General features: G+C 47.5%; 1 protein-coding gene across 13 annotated transcripts in view; it reads right to left on the bottom strand.

Annotated features, from left to right (window-relative positions):
• The window catches only part of EPB41 (erythrocyte membrane protein band 4.1), a 96870-nt gene that overhangs the window by 49946 nt on the left and 29843 nt on the right, over positions 1-17081 (bottom strand). For 12 of the 13 annotated variants that reach the window (XM_054292630.1, XM_054292632.1, XM_054292633.1 and 9 more), the window contains exon 2: positions 2074-2533. In XM_054292630.1, the coding sequence (XP_054148605.1) occupies positions 2074-2526 (453 nt within the window). In that variant the 5' untranslated portion in view covers positions 2527-2533. The remainder of the gene's footprint in view (positions 1-2073; positions 2534-17081) is intronic. The other variant, XM_054292639.1, reaches the window with a different exon arrangement.

The following is a 17081-nucleotide window of genomic DNA, read 5'->3' as shown; positions in this document are numbered from 1 at the left end:
AAGGTGTCCCTGCCAATGGCAGGGGGTGGGATGACATGGCCTTTAAGGTCCCTTCCAACCCAAATCATTGTGGGATTTTATGGTAGCAGCGGCATTAAAAGGAGGGTCAGGGCTGAGGCTTCATGGCCATTGGAGAAGCTCTCTGCCACCAAAAAGGGAAGGCAGCCTCCACACCACCATCCCTTTTGCCTAGGGAAGCACTTTGCAAGCCAGTTTAATCCACTCAAATAGCAGAAAGAGATGCAGTTTGGGGACAGGAGGAGGAAGGACGCTGTTTGGGTTTTTTTTCCTCTGCCACTTCAGCAGGTTAAACAAGTTCACAGCAGGCTGTGACGATGCTGGAAGGGGCTGAATGCAGCAGGAGAAAAGAGCTGCAGCAGAGGAAGAGCAAAACCTTGTCTGTTCAGCCCATCACATCTCATGAAATCACACCCAGGCACAAGTGCAGAGAGGTATTTAAAAAACTAAATAATGTCCACAAGCTGCTGACTTCTGTTCCAGCAGAACTGGGACAATTGGGAGCAGGGAATCAGTCAAAGCTCCTAATGCCTGTCGGTCAGCATTTATCAAACTGCAGCACCTCGCAAATGCTTTCACAGCAGAAATATCTGCCGAGTGTCACAGTTCAGAAAGGCACTGACAGTCATCTAAAATAAGAACTAAAAAAGACACAAACGCATCGTCTAAAATGAATGACCCATGAAGAAAGGCTGGGGTGCAAATTCACATGGGTTCAGAACCAGCAAATCAGAGATAACTAGAGAAAGAAATAATGCATTAAAAAAACCAGAATGGTTTGGGTTGGAAGGGATCTTAAAGCTCATCTCACCTTCCACTAGACCATGTTGCTCCAAGATCCATGCAGCCTGGCCTTAAACACTTCCAAGAACAAGTTCCTCTTGAAAATACAGTTTCTGGGCTGAAATTGCCTGAAGATCTCCACCTCTTCCCCATCCTGCTAATCCCAACCCTCAGAGGAATAAAACATGAGCAGAGATCCTCCCATGGTCTTCACAGACTCAGAAATTTGGGAAAAGAAAGCAAAAGCTGTTTGTTACCTACTACCCTCTCTAAAACACTGTAATTTTAAGGAGGTGGATTTACAATTATTGCCTACTGGCAATGCCTGAATTCGTAAAGTATTGCTCCAAAACTGAGCATTTGTGGGTGTCTGGAGTGACTGTGAACTTAAGGTAGTGGGTAAGAAATCCAGATTTCACCCTGTCTGGCTCCAGCAATACACACAGGTTGGTTGGGATGTAAGAAATTTCCAGCTGAGGATAAGGAATACCCACCTTTTTCCACTTCAGCCTCAAGTAATAGTAGAGCTGTAACTACCCAAGAAGAAGAGAGAGCACCCAGCACCCCCAAATCAATAACCAGCCACTGCTCAGTGAATGTTCCTTGGGGGTGTCTCTGCCTCAATTTCTGCTTTAGATTTTAAAACTTTAAATTTTGCATGAAAAATGACCCTGGCTGGAAAGAGCAGACATCAGACACGTCCCAGGAGCTGGGTTCAGTGCATGTGCCATGCAGAAATCCCTGTCTACATGATGCATAAGCAGAAAATATTTATATTTGGCAGGCTCAGCACTAGCCCGGACCAAGCAGATGACCAAGTCCTAAAATGCCGTGCTTGGCCTTCTTGAAGTTGAAGAAACCCGTTCTCAAATCCAAATATTCCTGCAACGTCCACCTTGGGTCACTGACCTGCCTTGATCCTGCTCACACCAAGGACATCCTGACGATCAACCCTGGGTTTGGACTCAATGAATGTGAACCCTCTGTGTTCTGATGTGACATCCTAAGCCACAGCAGAGCAATGATTCAGCACAGGGCATTTTAAATTATGCTGTGGACCATGACCCGAATTCCTAGAACAGGTACTTTGCAGGTCTGACGCAGGGATGCAAGAGTGGGAAGTACACAATGAAACACAGGGAGCTAACAAGAGCCTTTTTGGCATCCCATGACCTTTTGTGGTCAAGCTCACCAGCCTGGGATATGAAGTTGTTACAGTTCTGGCTACAAAGACACATTTTAAAGCATGTCCCATGGAATGGGCTGTTTTACCTGTGTTTCTGCACTGCTCAAGGAATGGAGATCCAGCGATGGGTCAGTTTTGAGCTCGGGCTCAGGAGCTGCAATCGGGGCTTTCACCAAGGTATCTTCATCAGGGCTGGCTCCTAATCCTGCATCTTTCTGGTCACCTCCCGCCTCTTTAGGAGCATCAGTGTCCTTGTCCTCTTCGGATACCTGAGACTTGGGCCTCCTGAGGAAGGAGGAAAAGAGGCGGGAGAGACCTCGGCCCTCGGAGGCGCGACGTTCTTTCTTGCCCTGCTCCTCGTGCGTGGGGGTTTCTCCGTTGGAGGCCTTCTGCCTCTGGGGCTGCCTCTCTGGTGTTGGCTGAGCCCCTTCCTCCAGGGAAGCCTCTTGCTTCTGTGTTTCAGCAGCTCCTTCCTCCTCCTTGGCTTGCTGCTGCTCTGAGCTGTCAGCGTCAGCTGCTGGGCTCTTTTCTGTTGTCATGATGATGCTGCGTGAGAGGAGCAAAAGGGCTCAATCAAGAGGTTTCCACTCCCCATGTTTGACTGAGCTATTCAAACCAACCACGAGCACAGACACGCCATGTTCACCAGCCCCACCAGCCTGTCACAGAACCAGAGTGGAAGGGACACACAGGGATCATCTCGTTCAACTCTGAAGCAAATGGTCTGTAAGGGGATGAAACCCTGGCTGACTCCAGCCTACTAAGTCAGCAAAAGTAAAGTCATTCCTTTTGCTATAGTTTGCATTGAAGACAGTCTTTAAGGTCCCTTCCAACCTAAACCATTCTAGGATTCTATGATCTAAAACACACCAAGCCACACTGCTGGGAACAGGACCTATCAGTGTTGAGCAATTACACTGCTCTGTACCAGACAAATCCCAGCAGACTTTGGGATTCATAGGATATTTGTACTGCACACTGGAAAAATGTCAAATGAAAAGGTTTCCAAACAACATCTACAATGGAGAGCAGATTTCCTCAGAGCTTGTGCCATTAAGCTGAAGCAATGTTTATTTCAACTTTAGCCTGTTTAGGCTGTTGACACAAAAAGATGGAAATCACATGAGAAGAATATCTATTTAAGGTATAAAGAAGACCCAAAATAATCATGCTTTAGAGGGGATAGAACTAATCTTTGCACACCATATCACATGTATCTGCAGCAATAAATTGTTGCTGCTTACACTGAGCAAACAGCATATAATCCAATATGCCTCAATCCCTCAGCCCGAGCCTCAGTGTATAAATATTTGCTCAAAATACACACTTAAAATTAAGAAACATTTCAAGATGACATCCTCCTATGTATTACTGCATTCATCAACTTCAATTTAACTCATCCTGATTGCTAAAAGAACCAGAGCGCTTGAAGGAGAAAAGCCCTTCCAGCTCTTCAAAGGACTTTCCCCTTGCATTTAATGCAAACATTTCATATTATTTCTAACACCATGGTAAAATCAGCACAGCATCACAGACCTTCCCTGAATTTGTTTCTGCAGCAACACAAATTTCCTGAGGTTCAGGGTTTGGTCTGGGGTTTTTGTTGGGTTTTTCCACTTGGACTCAGCCCCAAGCCAGCCTTGCGGACGAGCTGCAGGGCTCATTTTAGCATGGTCTCCTGCAGAAGCATTAGACAGAGCTACTCTCCACCCACAATCTCCCCTCTGTGAGCTGCTCTGGCTATTTCCAAACCCAACGGAGTGGCAGAGGCCACTGAAACAGCAGCTTCCAACCTGCACTGAAGAAACTGCTACAAGGCAGAGAGGGTGCCTGAACCCAGATGCGCCCAGATGTGTTTGCGATCACTTTGCAAATGGCAGCATATGTGTGACTTGTCCCTACAGCTCTTACTTCTGCTCCCTTTCCTCCTGCAATCCCTTGCCACAGATGCTGCAGGCCCTGTTAGCAACCCCAGCCACCACGAAGCCAATCTGTGCTTTGGTCAGCTCTCTAAGAACTCCTGGAGATGCCACAAGGCAGTGAAGAGCCCAGGGACCCATCTGTTCAGCCAAACACCCATCACCCCAAACCCACTATGCCAACAGCAAGGGCAAAGCTCCCAATGCCCCAGTACACACAGAATGAAAGGCATGTTCTGCAAGCCTGTCCCATCACAATCACACACCAGCAGCCAGCTCCCTCAGGCACCAGCTGTTGCAGCAGCCTGCTTTGTTGTTGCTTCCCACTGTGTTTGTTTTGAATAAATACATTTGTAGGAATCCTTATCAAAACGCACAACATTGGATGAGCTGCTCTTCAAACCAAAAAGGCAGAACCAAAGCTTCAGAGATTGTGTCGGTGGGGAGGGCACAGCTGAGGAGCAGCTCTTACCGGCTGCAGGAAGCCCCAGGGACAGTTCCACAAAGGAACACTTCCTCTGGATGTACTTTTCTCTCTTTAAACACCAACAACTTGGAACAAGATTTGTTGGCTAGTTTACATTTCAAAGCCGCAGTCAGGGACCTTTCCTGGTGCAGGAAGGTGGGTCTGGCTGGCAATGAGCAAACATCTCCTTGTCTTTCCTCCCTCCCCCGAGAACCGTGCTGCAGCTCATCCAGATCCCCTTGGCAGCGCTGGGGATGCAGAGAAGGAGCCCTGTTTTTCTCAATAAACACTTCATAGCAGCCAGCACCAATAACTCACTGGGTACAGCAAACACCTTGCTGCAAGACCCGAGTGCACTGCTCCAATGTGTGGACTCCCGGCTGGCTCCTTCCCTTGGAAATTTATGCTCAGAAATTATTTCCCCTACATTCATTATCAAAAGCAAAGAGATTTGTAAGTAAGTAACACAACTGAGAGGTTGTCCATGGCAAGAGGGTGGAACGAGATGGTCTTTAGACCTTCCAACCCAAGCCAGTCTGTGATTCTGTGATTACACAGAAGAAAAGGGCCTTTCCTGCAAGGAGTCAGGTGCCAAACAGTGTTTTGTTTCTAACCCAGCCCACAGCAAAGCAGACACAAAGAGCGAGGTTCCCGCTCCACTGCTCTTCAACCCATCCCTTGGAGAAAGCAGTGCCCACAGCCAAACCACAAGCAGGTTTTTATTTAAATTAAATTTTCTTCCCTTGCTATTCCATAAGGCGATTCTGCTGAGCCAGCAGGTACCTCAGGAGCTCTCTGGATGCTGGAGGAAGATACTCTGCTATTGTATGAGCAGTCAAGCAGTGCTGTTAACCTTCTGCTCTGAACTGTCACATTGCTGTAAATGCTTCATTTGGAGGGGCTTTCTTTGGTAGAGGCTGAAGGTTTGACGTCAGACAGCCTGTAAAAGGCAGGCTCTTCACAAGTCTGGCGTGGAGAAGGTGTTAAACACTACAGAAATAAGCAAACTACAACAAAACTCAGGTATGATCCCAGAGAGAGATTTCAGAGTAACAATCTCATCAGAAAAGAGTACAAGTATGTATTTATATCTAAGGATTTTTAATCTGAAGAATATCCTCCAGATAAGGCGGCTTTGGCAACTGGAAGCAACCTGAAGAGAAAGGTGTTAAATACTTCCACAGCAACCTCCCACCTCATCTGGACTGGAGAAGCCCCCAGGGGTGGACCTGGACCTCCTCAAGAATGTCAGTGCTTTGGTGATGAAGAGGGAGCTCCACAGACCTTCTCTCAAAAGGCATCAGAAACTCTGAACATGAAATGTCAAAGCAAAACAGTGCAGGGGCACCTCCTGAACCTGCTCTACCTCCAAAGACTCTACAGCCCCCCGATACTCGAGCCCCTCAACCTCAGTGCTTATCCTTCTCTCTGGCCAAGGGCACAGCTGTAGGGAACACACAATATCTCCCTGGGCTTGGTGTAATTTGTACATACTCATCCCTCTTTCCTGCATCAAAATCCTTGAAACAAAACACACTTAAAAGGTGCGCAAGCGCTCACTGCTCACCGTGCTCCCAACATACATGGTTCAATGATAAAATCATGGAATGCTTTGGGTTAAAGGGACCTTAAACTCATCTCATTCCAACCCCTTGGCACTGGCAGGGACACCTTCGACTAGACCAGGTCGCTCCAAGCCCTATCCTCCCTGCCCTAATTATCTAGTGAGCAGATGATGGTTAAATTCAGTTTCATCCCCACATGGCTCCATGGGTTCTGCTCTTGCAGACATCAGAAGACAACCCCAAACTAAGCCAAACCATCCTCATTTTCCATGCTGCACAGACACACAGAGACTTATCTAAAAGGTTTTAGAGTAGCTCAACACACTGCAACAGCTCCCTGTTGAGAAAGTCTTCAGTCCTCAAGAGAATGCTAAATAAATCCCTCACTTATGGTGTCTGTGCTCTGGAAGGTTCTCATTAAGTGGCGACACCTGAGTTTCCTGGAAATGGCAGTGCTGCTCATTTGGGCTGTTCCATGATGAGTTACAGAGGCTCAATGAAACAGGCAAGTTGTCTGTAGTCTGTCACCCTCTCCTACCTATCAGCCTACTTCAGTCTCTTTTATTTAGGCACCCAGTAAGTTTAGTGATAGTAAACTGAACCTGTGCTGAAGGAAGGAAGGGTTAATTAGAAATCAGGAAGAAATTCCTGCCTGTGAGGGTGGTGAGGCCTCTGGCTGCCTCTGGATCCCTGGAAGTGTCCAAGGCCAGGCTGGATGGGGCTTGGAGCACTGGGACAGTGGAAGGTGTTCCTACCCATGGCAGGGGGTGGGATGACATGGACTTTTAAGGCTCCTTCCAACTCAAACCAGCCTGTGATTCTGTGAAAAATCTAACTTATCCTTGCTTCCAAGGCTGGAAAAATGATTTATGGCTTATGCCATAACTTACTTAATTCCCAGTGGCTTAGTCTTTCAGAGAAAGAAAAAGGACTGTCCATGGGGAAGGTTCAGTTCTTGGAAACACAAACTGTCTTGCAGAGATGCCTAACACCAGATAACGGGTGGGACAAACTGTCTTGACTTTCCTATGCAAAAATATGTGCCTTCACTGAACACTGCTGCTCCAGCAAGAGCTGGAGATAATGATATGACAGAAATTTCTGCTAAAAATAGGCAAAAATCAAATAGTTTCAGCAACAGCGTGGTGGGTCTTTTAAAAATGCGTTCCTTCCCATTTCATAATGTGTGTGAAAAGCACATAATTCACCAGGGAAACTACACAGAATGCTGCTCAAAATAGAGAGCACAGCCTGAAAATTCTGTTTTGTCAAGACCTGGGGCACGTGCAACAAAGCTGTGGGTGGGAGAGGAGGAAACTGCAGCTGCCACCAGCACGACTCACTCCACGTGTGTGTGTTATGCATCCTACATGTGATTTTTACTACAGTAAAGAAAACATTGGATAGAGCTTGAAGCAACCTCATCTAGTGGAAGGTGTCCCTGGCCATGGCAGGGGAGTGGAATGTGTTGGACTTGAAGGTCTCTACCAACCCAAACCAGTCTGGGATACTATGACCATAGCAGAGAGCTGTTTGCTTGGGGATTTCAAACAAGGCAAAAAATTCAAATGCAATAAAATAAGCCTCTCAACAGAAATTCAAACAACTTTAAAATAATCTAAAGACTCAGAACCTTTCAGAATTTATTTACTACATTTCATTAGAGGAATAATTAGTGCTGACATTTTATAAACCCCGTTACAATTAACATGCCTCGTCTTTCTGCACTGGTACTTTGGATCATGAACATAAAGGATGCTCTTGCTCAGCCTGACCTGGAGGGTAACAGGAGACTGCAGGAGCCTCATTGAATGCTGGAAAAATAAACCACCCAACACAACACAGATGGCACATTACAGCTGCCTGGATTTAATTCTCACCAGACCAGCCCTGGTAATCTACTGTATGTCAGCAGCACCGTGCCCCTCTCCCATCTCCTGCTATCGTACAGCTTTCCTATTTAAATGAGGGCAAAAATAGTAGCTCACCATCTGCTGAAGGCAAATCATTTATGTCAAATTGAAGACTGGGCTTATAAAATGACCTGACTAAATGGAGCACTAAGTGCATTACAACCAAAGGGAGCTGAAAGCTCCTCCTCCGTATCCTCAAAAATCCTCCTGGATGGTACATAATTCCTTACATGGAAATTCATGGGCTTTGCTCATTGGTGAAGTGCTGAAATTTAAATGAAAACATGTACTTGTCACTGGGGCCTTGTCTACAGCAATGGGTTTGGAAAGGCTGCCCATGTGGAACCTGTCTGGAAAACTCACTTGCAGCAGTTGGACCCAGAACAGAGACACGGAGAAGGCACATGCACCAGACTGCCAGCAAAATCAAGCTGCTCATAGGCCCTCCCTCCTCCCATTGCAACACACTAGCTGGCTAAGAGGACTAAGAAAAGCATCAGTAAAATACAAGTGCTGTTTCCTATTCAGCAGCAAGCAGTAACTCTTGGGGCTCCCTTCCCCTCTGCAGCAGAGGGCAGAGCAGAAACAACATGGTTTGGTCTCAAACACACAGTGCCTGACGGGGCTGCTTCTTCAGAAACAAGTCTCCAAATCCTCCTGGAGGACACAGCAGCTCAGCCTGGCAGGCAGGCAGCAGTCACTCCAAAACCATCCTTTGCTGAAAAAGCCGGTATCTGCCCGACCTGGCGGGGAGAGGGAGGGATCCGTCCAAGCCCATCCCCACCCTAGGAGCAGCTCAGCCCCTGTGTGGCGCAGATAACCTCCTGGGGCTGCTCCCTCCACCAGCCTCCCGCGGAAACAGGGAGCACGGGCACCCAGCAGGCGCCAGAAATCTGTGCAAAGAGAAGCAGCAGGACGGTGCTTACAAAGGCACCACGAGCAAGCCACTCCATCACAGGGAGGCAATGGCAAGGACTGCTCCGTCCCAGCAGGTCACTCTGTCACAGCCACTCCTGGCTCTGCACCGAAGGAACGCCCGCGGTGGCGATGACAGCACAGCAGAGATGACAATGCCACCGCTGCGAGTGACGACGGCTCTCCCCGCAGCAGCATTCCATCTTGTTAAAGCAACAGTTCAACAGAAATAAGCAATAGCTCTCCATCAGCTGAACAGGAGGATTTTTTCCCATGAATTATTCATAAGGTGGTTTTTTTCCCGACTGAACACAGATGTGTTTACTTACACTGTGCCTCATTTACACTCAAGGTTTAACATAACAGGGCTCTTATTCTTTCCGTAGTTTCCTAAGAACGTGAGTAAAGCACTTTTTTGCATTTGTTGCTCTCCCTTTGGTTGCTTCCAAACCAAAGCTATAATTAGAAGCCCTGAGGGCCCTGCACACTCCTTTGATAAAGAGCTGCTTACTAGATAAATACAACCCCTGCACACAGATACACACACAAACACCTGCCAGGATGAACCATGGCTGCACCAACAGCCAGACGGATATTTGATGCTAACACCTCTGAACAGGCTCCATCACCTACTGTCCCCGTTCACACACATGGGCTGTTCCTCCCCTGCGTGCCAGGGACATTGCACTTGAGCGCTTCATTTGTTACTTCACGGGTGAATGCAACTTGCATTCACCCAAGTGCCTCAAATGTATCTGCGGCACCCTGGTACAACGCCCCACATTCATTAAAAATAACCATGATCACGCAGTTATTCAGATGCTATTAGCACACATGAAATGCACAATATTTGAACTATCTGAGGGAACCACTCACAGAAGGGCTGTGAGAACAAGCATTCGGCTTGTTCTCTGCCGAGCCCACATGAAAGCTGGCTGAAACAGCTGGATGAAAACATCCTCAACCTCACCTTTCAGCTGGGCTTACTGCTTCAAAATTGCCATCAAATATCACAGAATCCTGGAATGGTTTGGGTGGGAAGGGACCCGAAAGCCTATCATCTCATTAGTCCCCCTGCCATGGGCAGAGACGGCTTCCACTATCCCAGAGTGCTCCAAGCCCCATCCAGCCTGGCCTTGGACATTTCCAGGGATCCAGGGGCAGCCACAGCTTCTCTGGGCATCCCCATCCTCCCAGCAAAGAATTTCTCCCCGCTATCCCACCTAATCCTGCCCTGAGGTCACTTCTCTTTATTCTCTGACTATCTGCCTGTGTAAAAAAGTCAATCTCCCTCTGTTTTATAAGCCCTTTTAGGCACTGGAAGGGGCTCTAAGGTCTCCTTGGAGCTTTCTCTTCTCAAGTCCAAATACCCACAACTCCCTCAGCTTGTTAAGGACACTTAAGTTAGTCACTACACTACTCTAAGCTGATTTCAAGATCTTTTCTTCTTACAGCAACACTCCAAACATATTGAATGCAGAGGAAACATCATTCTCCCCCACAAGAGCCTTCAGTGAAAGAAACTCCCAGGACATGGTGCCTAACCCAGTGGTGCCTGGGTCTGCCCAGGCGTGCAGCAATGTGGTTTTCTGCTGTTTTAATGAGTTTTAACAAGTTGTACCAGCTGCCAGGCTGAGTTGATTTACCTGGTTTGCTCTCACATGCTCACTGCTACCATTGAGCAGTGAAACAAGGGCTGCAAGGTAACTAAAATTACCATTACAGTAATTATCAGCCTGAACATTGCACTTTTAAAGATTAATGACCCTTACCTAGGAGTGCAGGAAGGCACTGGCCAGCTGCAGATTATTTACTAAACTCCTCAATTCTTAGTTTTCTGGCCAAGCCCCAGCCACTTACACCTGCAGAGCAACACGGGATGAAGAAGCTGGAGATCTCCTCAGCATCCACCAGCACAGAACAAGCCAGATCCAGCACAGACACGGATGCCAGCTATGGAGACACAATTTGGACAGCAAAAGCTCCAAGGAGCCTAGGGGAATGAGTCAGTGGGCAGGGGGCTTGTGAAGCCGCGTTTTGCTGGGTGGGTACAAACACCACAGGTACCAGCACGCAGCAGCCTGTGCTGCTCCTGAGCTGGGGGAAGGCTTTGTTTCAGGAAGGCTCATCCTTTCCTGAAGTCTCCTCTTCTTTCAGGGCCCAGTATCACATGCAACAGCACAGAGAATGAGAAGAAATCCATTCCCACCACAAACCTCGAGCTATAAACTCCCAGTATCACAGAAAGAACCCAACCTTTAGCAACTTGAAAACTCACAAGGTCAGGAAGCTTGGTTTCAGAGCTCACTAAGAGCTAATTGAGGTCCCCCAACAAAAGCAGCAGCAAAAGCCCACTCCAAGCTGACTGCAGCTCCCCGAGGCACGTAGCAATGAGGAATGCAAACTGGGATGCTGCTGACCTTGTCTTAAGACTGGGAACAGCAACATATCCTCTGTAGGCACCAGGCACAGGAGGGAGGTGAGGAGACATGGAGACACCTCCTCCAGAAAGCTGCTCTCTTTTTTTTTTTTTTCTCCTTTTTTAAAAAACATTGCAGGTGATAGTTAAACTCTGCACCACTCCCAGGGGAAGAACACATGAGGACTATTCTAATGCACATCTGCAGGCTCCTCTCTATGCCCAAGAAGAGCAGGCAAAGATCCAAACCCTGCGTGTAACCATGTTCCCAACAGAGCAGGTCCACAGGCCACTGGCAAACAACCAGTCACTGAGCTGTTCCCCCACACACAGAACCAGGAATCAGAAGCCGTTTGTAAAGCCTCAAGGTACTGACTCCGTTTGGGACTAGCTCCAGTGCCACCCTGGAGCCAGAAGGATGTTGCCCCAATGAATGCAGCACCAGAAGAGCACTGCATGTCCCAGGAACATGCTCGGACACTTCATATCACCCCCATAGGGATGGTTTTCCTCCCAGCTTTCTGCTCGTGATGCTCAGTGACCACAAAGTCACCCTTGACCCTGGAATGGCTCCACAAGCCAGGCAGCAAAGGAGAAGACGGTTCCTGGAAAATCACAGCAGGGTTTGTAACATCTCCCACACAGAGGATGTTCTCCAGTATCCCTCCAGGGATCCTGCACCACAGGGCAGGCAATGCCCACCCTGAGTTAAAAAAACAATGGGATATCAGTGCAGGGATTAATGAGACATCTTTGCTGGCAGTCCCCATCCCATAATAAAGTCATTCTCCTCTTAGCAAGGCTGGGGAGAAGCCCTCAGTGAGCACGGTTTCCTAATATTTCCATTGCACAATGTTCTTCGTCCTCTATTGGCACAATCTGGCTTGCAAAAAGCACCTCACAGGTGCCTGGAGTTTCTGCCCTGTGTCCTCACACACATCCCGCTTCTACTTTGACACAAGATCCCACAGCACCATCCAAAGAGTTGGGGATGGGTACCATCCACAAGCCAAAGAGTTGGGGACGGGTCCCAAGATGGTAGGAGACACCAGGACACCAAACTAACATGGGTGACACAACTGTCAGCGTCCCAAGGCTGCACCCCAGCATGGCTGGCAGGGATGGAAATCCTCCCATGCCCACCAGGAACAGGAACCAAACAGAAAAGGAGTGTGAAGCAGCAATTAAATCCTACCGTGTACAGTCAGCAGTTATGCCATGTGGCAGAGCAGCTAAGTCCTGTCACCTCCCAGAGCTGCTCCTTTTGTGAGCACAGGGACTGCAGCACAACTCCTCTCACCCCGCCAAGATTTGGCCTCTGGCTGTTTCCACCAGTCTGTTTTTTCCATCCAGCAGTGGAATCAGGCAGCTTTAGTTTTTAATCCCCTTAATTAGGGTGTGCAGCAGTCTTCATTCCTTAATTACATTCATTGACACATCTGATGCAACACATTTACAAACAACCATTTTCACTGAAGGTGGCTTTGAATCAGAATTGCTGTTGAATTCCCACACTGGCTGTGCAGTGTCACCAACAGGGAAAAGACACAACATGGGCGTTCTGGATGCTTTAACAAGACAGACAGCTTGGAAATGCTATTTTCATTAAATAGTCACCTCTTTCTTTGGCAGAGCAGATGAACCACTGGCAGTCTGAGGTTTTGGAATGGGAGCGCAGCTCTCAGAAGTTTACAGCAAAAAAGTGACCATTTCAAGCAATCCTCTCCAAGACTGACCCACAGGATGGAGGGACAGCATTTCAGTGCCTATCCTGATGATTTTGGTCCATCACCATTCAGTAGCTCAGCTAAAGGCAGACAATGGGGATGCTCCATTTCAGCAGCTCAGCTGTCAGGAATCCCTTTGATCCTCTGGGACAGCAAACACTCAGTGAGCACTTTATCACCCCCACTTCTGCTGCAGAATGAAAATAACGACGCTGACACCTTCTGCCTGCCCACAGAGCCATGGCAGCATTATCCCACAGGGAGCTTGCGCTCACTCCTGTTTTGAATTACTGCCCCAGATCCCATCCTGATGCATTAATGGCTCACCAGGGCACAGCAGCTGAGCTCCAGGCAGCAGCCTGGCCTATGAGCAGTAGGAAACAGTGAACAGGATATTAAACACACCACGGGGGGAAAGGAGAGCACCGATTTAACGAATAGGATGAATGATAAGATGGTATTGTGAGTGTTTTTTCACCACTGGAGACTCAAGTAAGGATGCATGCTGGTTCTAGCAGCACAGTCTGCTCAGTTCGAGCATCAGCCAGAGTTGCTGCAATTATTTGCATGGAGGAAATGTACACAAACATTGCTTTCTTCAGACTACAGAAAGGAAAAGGAAGTTGTGTTCACCCTCAGTACAGCAGGGAGGGGTCAGAAATACACTTTGCACCCACATTCAAGGGCTGTTTGCTCATATTTTTGGACACCACCCTCTTTTCTGTGCTGGAACGGTTGGTGTGGGAGGCTGGTTGTGGGTTGTGATTTCACTGAACAAACACCAGCACGGCCATGCTCTACCGGCTCTCAAGAGGTATTTTCCACCTCGTCAACGCCCACCTTTGCCCAGAACACCACAGCAGGGTGAGTGCTGAGTACCACAGTGGTGCTCCTGGATGGCCCTTGCGTTTCTGAACAGAACACCACAGTACCTTCTCCAGCCACACTTAATCCTGCTGATCCAAACACTGCTCCACCCAGAAGCTCCATGGACAACATGTACTAAAAGGATCTCTCCGACCCTCCTGTCTGGCTGCACCAGACCCGCTCTTTCTTCCACCACCCCGATTCCCTCCGACCTTCCCCCACATTTCCCAGGGGCTGCCCAGGATGCCTTTCCCCACCAACTCACACTTTTCTCCCCAGTCCTCTCCCTTTTATCCTGTCAATACAGGATATTTTACACTGTTAATACACTCAACACTGGGAGAAGTTTAACACCCATGAGGGCATTAAAGGGAGTGTGGTTATGAAGTCAGGTGGGCATGTGCACTGGGGAAACTGGGGCAGCACCTGGAAGCTGTAAACCAGCTTTCTCCACTCCCACCAGTGCCAACACAACCTGTCATGGCACAGGCAGGACAGTGCTGGCCACCAACCAGCTGAGAAGACAACAATAAACAGCTTCCAACTGGTTTAACATTGCAATATTTTAAAATAAATGAAGAGCCAATAAAAGCAAAATATATTCTTTGGTAGGGATAATGCGTATGCAGGAAACAGTAGCTGGTTTAAATTTCTCCCTAATAAAATAAATTAGGGAGAATTGTACACGGGAGTAGTGGTGCTTTTTGGATAAGCTACTGGCCTTATATACACAATTTAGCATCCCATTTAAACTTATGAGTTAGGTTTCAAAATAATTCTTATTCTATTCAAAGTGTGTGCTTGCATATATACACACAAACGCCCGACAATACAATGGTGGTAGGAACAACCACATGGGGTTTTTTTTGGAGAAGCTCTGCTTATTTTTCCCTTTTTTATATTTAAATCCTTGTTGTGTAATTGCTTCCTGCACAGATGAAGCCAGCTGAAAGCTCCACAAACTCACAGGGACTCAGCGTAGCTCAGGTATTTATCAAGTATCAAAAGCAACAGCAAATTAAGACTAAACCATATTATTCTCAGTATTTTCCAAAATACTGAGATCCAAAATCAATTGGTCTTGCCCAGTACTGAGGAATAAATGGAGAGCCTCAGCTAAAATTATGCTGCTAAAGGGCTGCAAATCCCACAGTCACAATTCCAGACAAGTGAGCCACTCTTTTCAATGTGCTGCTGACAGCAGGAGCCACACAACAATATTGCTGAAATCCACATTCATGCAGCACAAGGGAATAAAATGCCACACAGATCCTCTTTTCTGCAGGCTCTGGTGATACCATTGTTCAGGTTAAAACTGCCATGAGAAGACCCTTCAAATGAGGCCAGGGTGAAAGAGTGGAGAGAGCAAAAAGCATCGGTGAGCTCACCCAGGTGCCCCAGGCAAACCCGTTCTTTGGTCCTCCAATAAATACATTCCTAAACAACCTCCTTTGCACTTCCTTCAAGTTCTCTTTCTTTACACACAATCTGAAGGTAAATAGTCACCTGTTCCCATCTGAGATGAAAACAATGAACATACAAATGAGGACTGAGCAGGTTGAGCTAGCTGGGAGGCACCTCCTTGCCAGTATAAGCTGTGAGCAGGGCAATACAGAAAATAAAAGCAGACTAATGAAAGCCCTTGCAGGGGCAAGAAGTGTAGTTTAAGAGTAAACAGCAAAAACTAGACGGAAACAAATGCAATGAGCTGATCTCTGGTGAGGACACTGATGCACAGCCTGAGCTCACTCCAGCTCCCCAGCTAAACAAGCTGCAAAAGCTCTTTAGAAGTGAACTAGAACTCCAAAACATTAACATTTCATTCTCTTATTGCTAAGCACGGGAGATGTTTAAAGAGTATCTGCCTTACCAGGCTGTGTCCCCTGTTAAGCAACAAGGGAAGGAGAAGAGGACCTGCCCTGCCCTGACTGCCGGGGCTGCCAAGCGCCTGCGCTGAGCACGGGCCTCGCTGGCGTCACCACCACGTGCATTTGCTGTTTCCCAGGCGTTTTACCTGCTGACATTACAACTGCAAGCCTGCTTGTTTTATTAAATTGTGCTCCTGCTCTTAAGCTACCATCCAATTACTGCTCCCAATTACTTGGCTCTTAAGAGCCAACAGTAATTACAGAGTACCCTGTGAACAAGGCTGCTGTCTGCTGAACTGCACAGAGCTGAAGCATCCAGGACCAGTCTCTCCTCTGGGAGAAGAACGAGAGATTCCTCCAGTGCTAGATTAACAGTCCTCAGCATGAAGGGCAGGTTTGGTGAAACAGACCATGAGCATCACAGCCTCAATGCCCAGATTTCAGCAGCCCTTTGGATGCCCCAAGTATCCACAGCAATAAATAGCTGTTTTTCCCTATGGGATTCAACAAAACACAGCACCAGTTCAAGCCTGGGGATGTTAACCCAGAAATCTCTGGGATTAAGGGCACGCACCAGCAACAGCAGCCAGTGCTGTATAAATGCCCATGAGTTTTAAGCACCTTGGCAAAGCACTCAAACCCAGGAGGATGAAGAACTCAAACACTATGGGAGAAATGCCTGTGTACCGCGGCCCTTCAAGCACAGGTAACTTTATAGCAAGAACTGTGCTGTTCAGGCATTAATAACAGCCCTGCGAGGTTAAGACCCAAACCAGCTCCCTGTGCAGAGCCCAGGGACACAGGGGTACAGCGTGAGCCTTCAGGAAGAGCACAGAATGCCCCTTTGCCTTCACACAGTGGCCTCTGCAGACAGCAGCCTAACAAGCTATTGTGCAACTCACATTGCTCAGATTTAATAATCCCGTCAATTCTGGCCTCTTTTTTTTGCTTTCTACAAATAGATCTTTATTGCACAATTCACTGCCACTTGCATGAAACAGCGATATGCCAGAAGGAAACAGCACTTTGCCATGATTATCTACTTATTTTTAATATTAGATTTTCTTTTTCTCAAAAATGTGTTTCCCTTTGCAGGGTGCAGTGCACTTTCAAAGTGTTCCACCAACAGCAATGCAGAATTCAGTCTTGACAACAGCAAGGAAGATCAGTGCTAGACATCCAAATACAAGAAGAAAGATAAAAAGGAGAATAATTCTTCTCTGTGCTTCACTTTGCTCCCAGACCTTGCCAAGCACAGCTTTTGAGAAAAATCCATGTTGTAGCACTGGGATGGGGAACACCATGGTGGCTTGAACTGCTCACACCAGGGACATGCCTGCCTGGGGACACAGGGGACATCCCACATCTAGGACAGCATCAGTCTAGTACTGTGGTGCAGGAGAACATGCTTCTGTAACTCACAACATATTTCATA

Source organism: Melozone crissalis, unplaced genomic scaffold (genome assembly GCF_028551555.1).
Source record: "Melozone crissalis strain CALT ecotype California unplaced genomic scaffold, PUWL_Pcris_2 ptg000111l_1, whole genome shotgun sequence".
NCBI lineage: Eukaryota > Metazoa > Chordata > Aves > Passeriformes > Passerellidae > Melozone > Melozone crissalis.
This window is presented reverse-complemented; position numbering and strand designations above follow the sequence as displayed.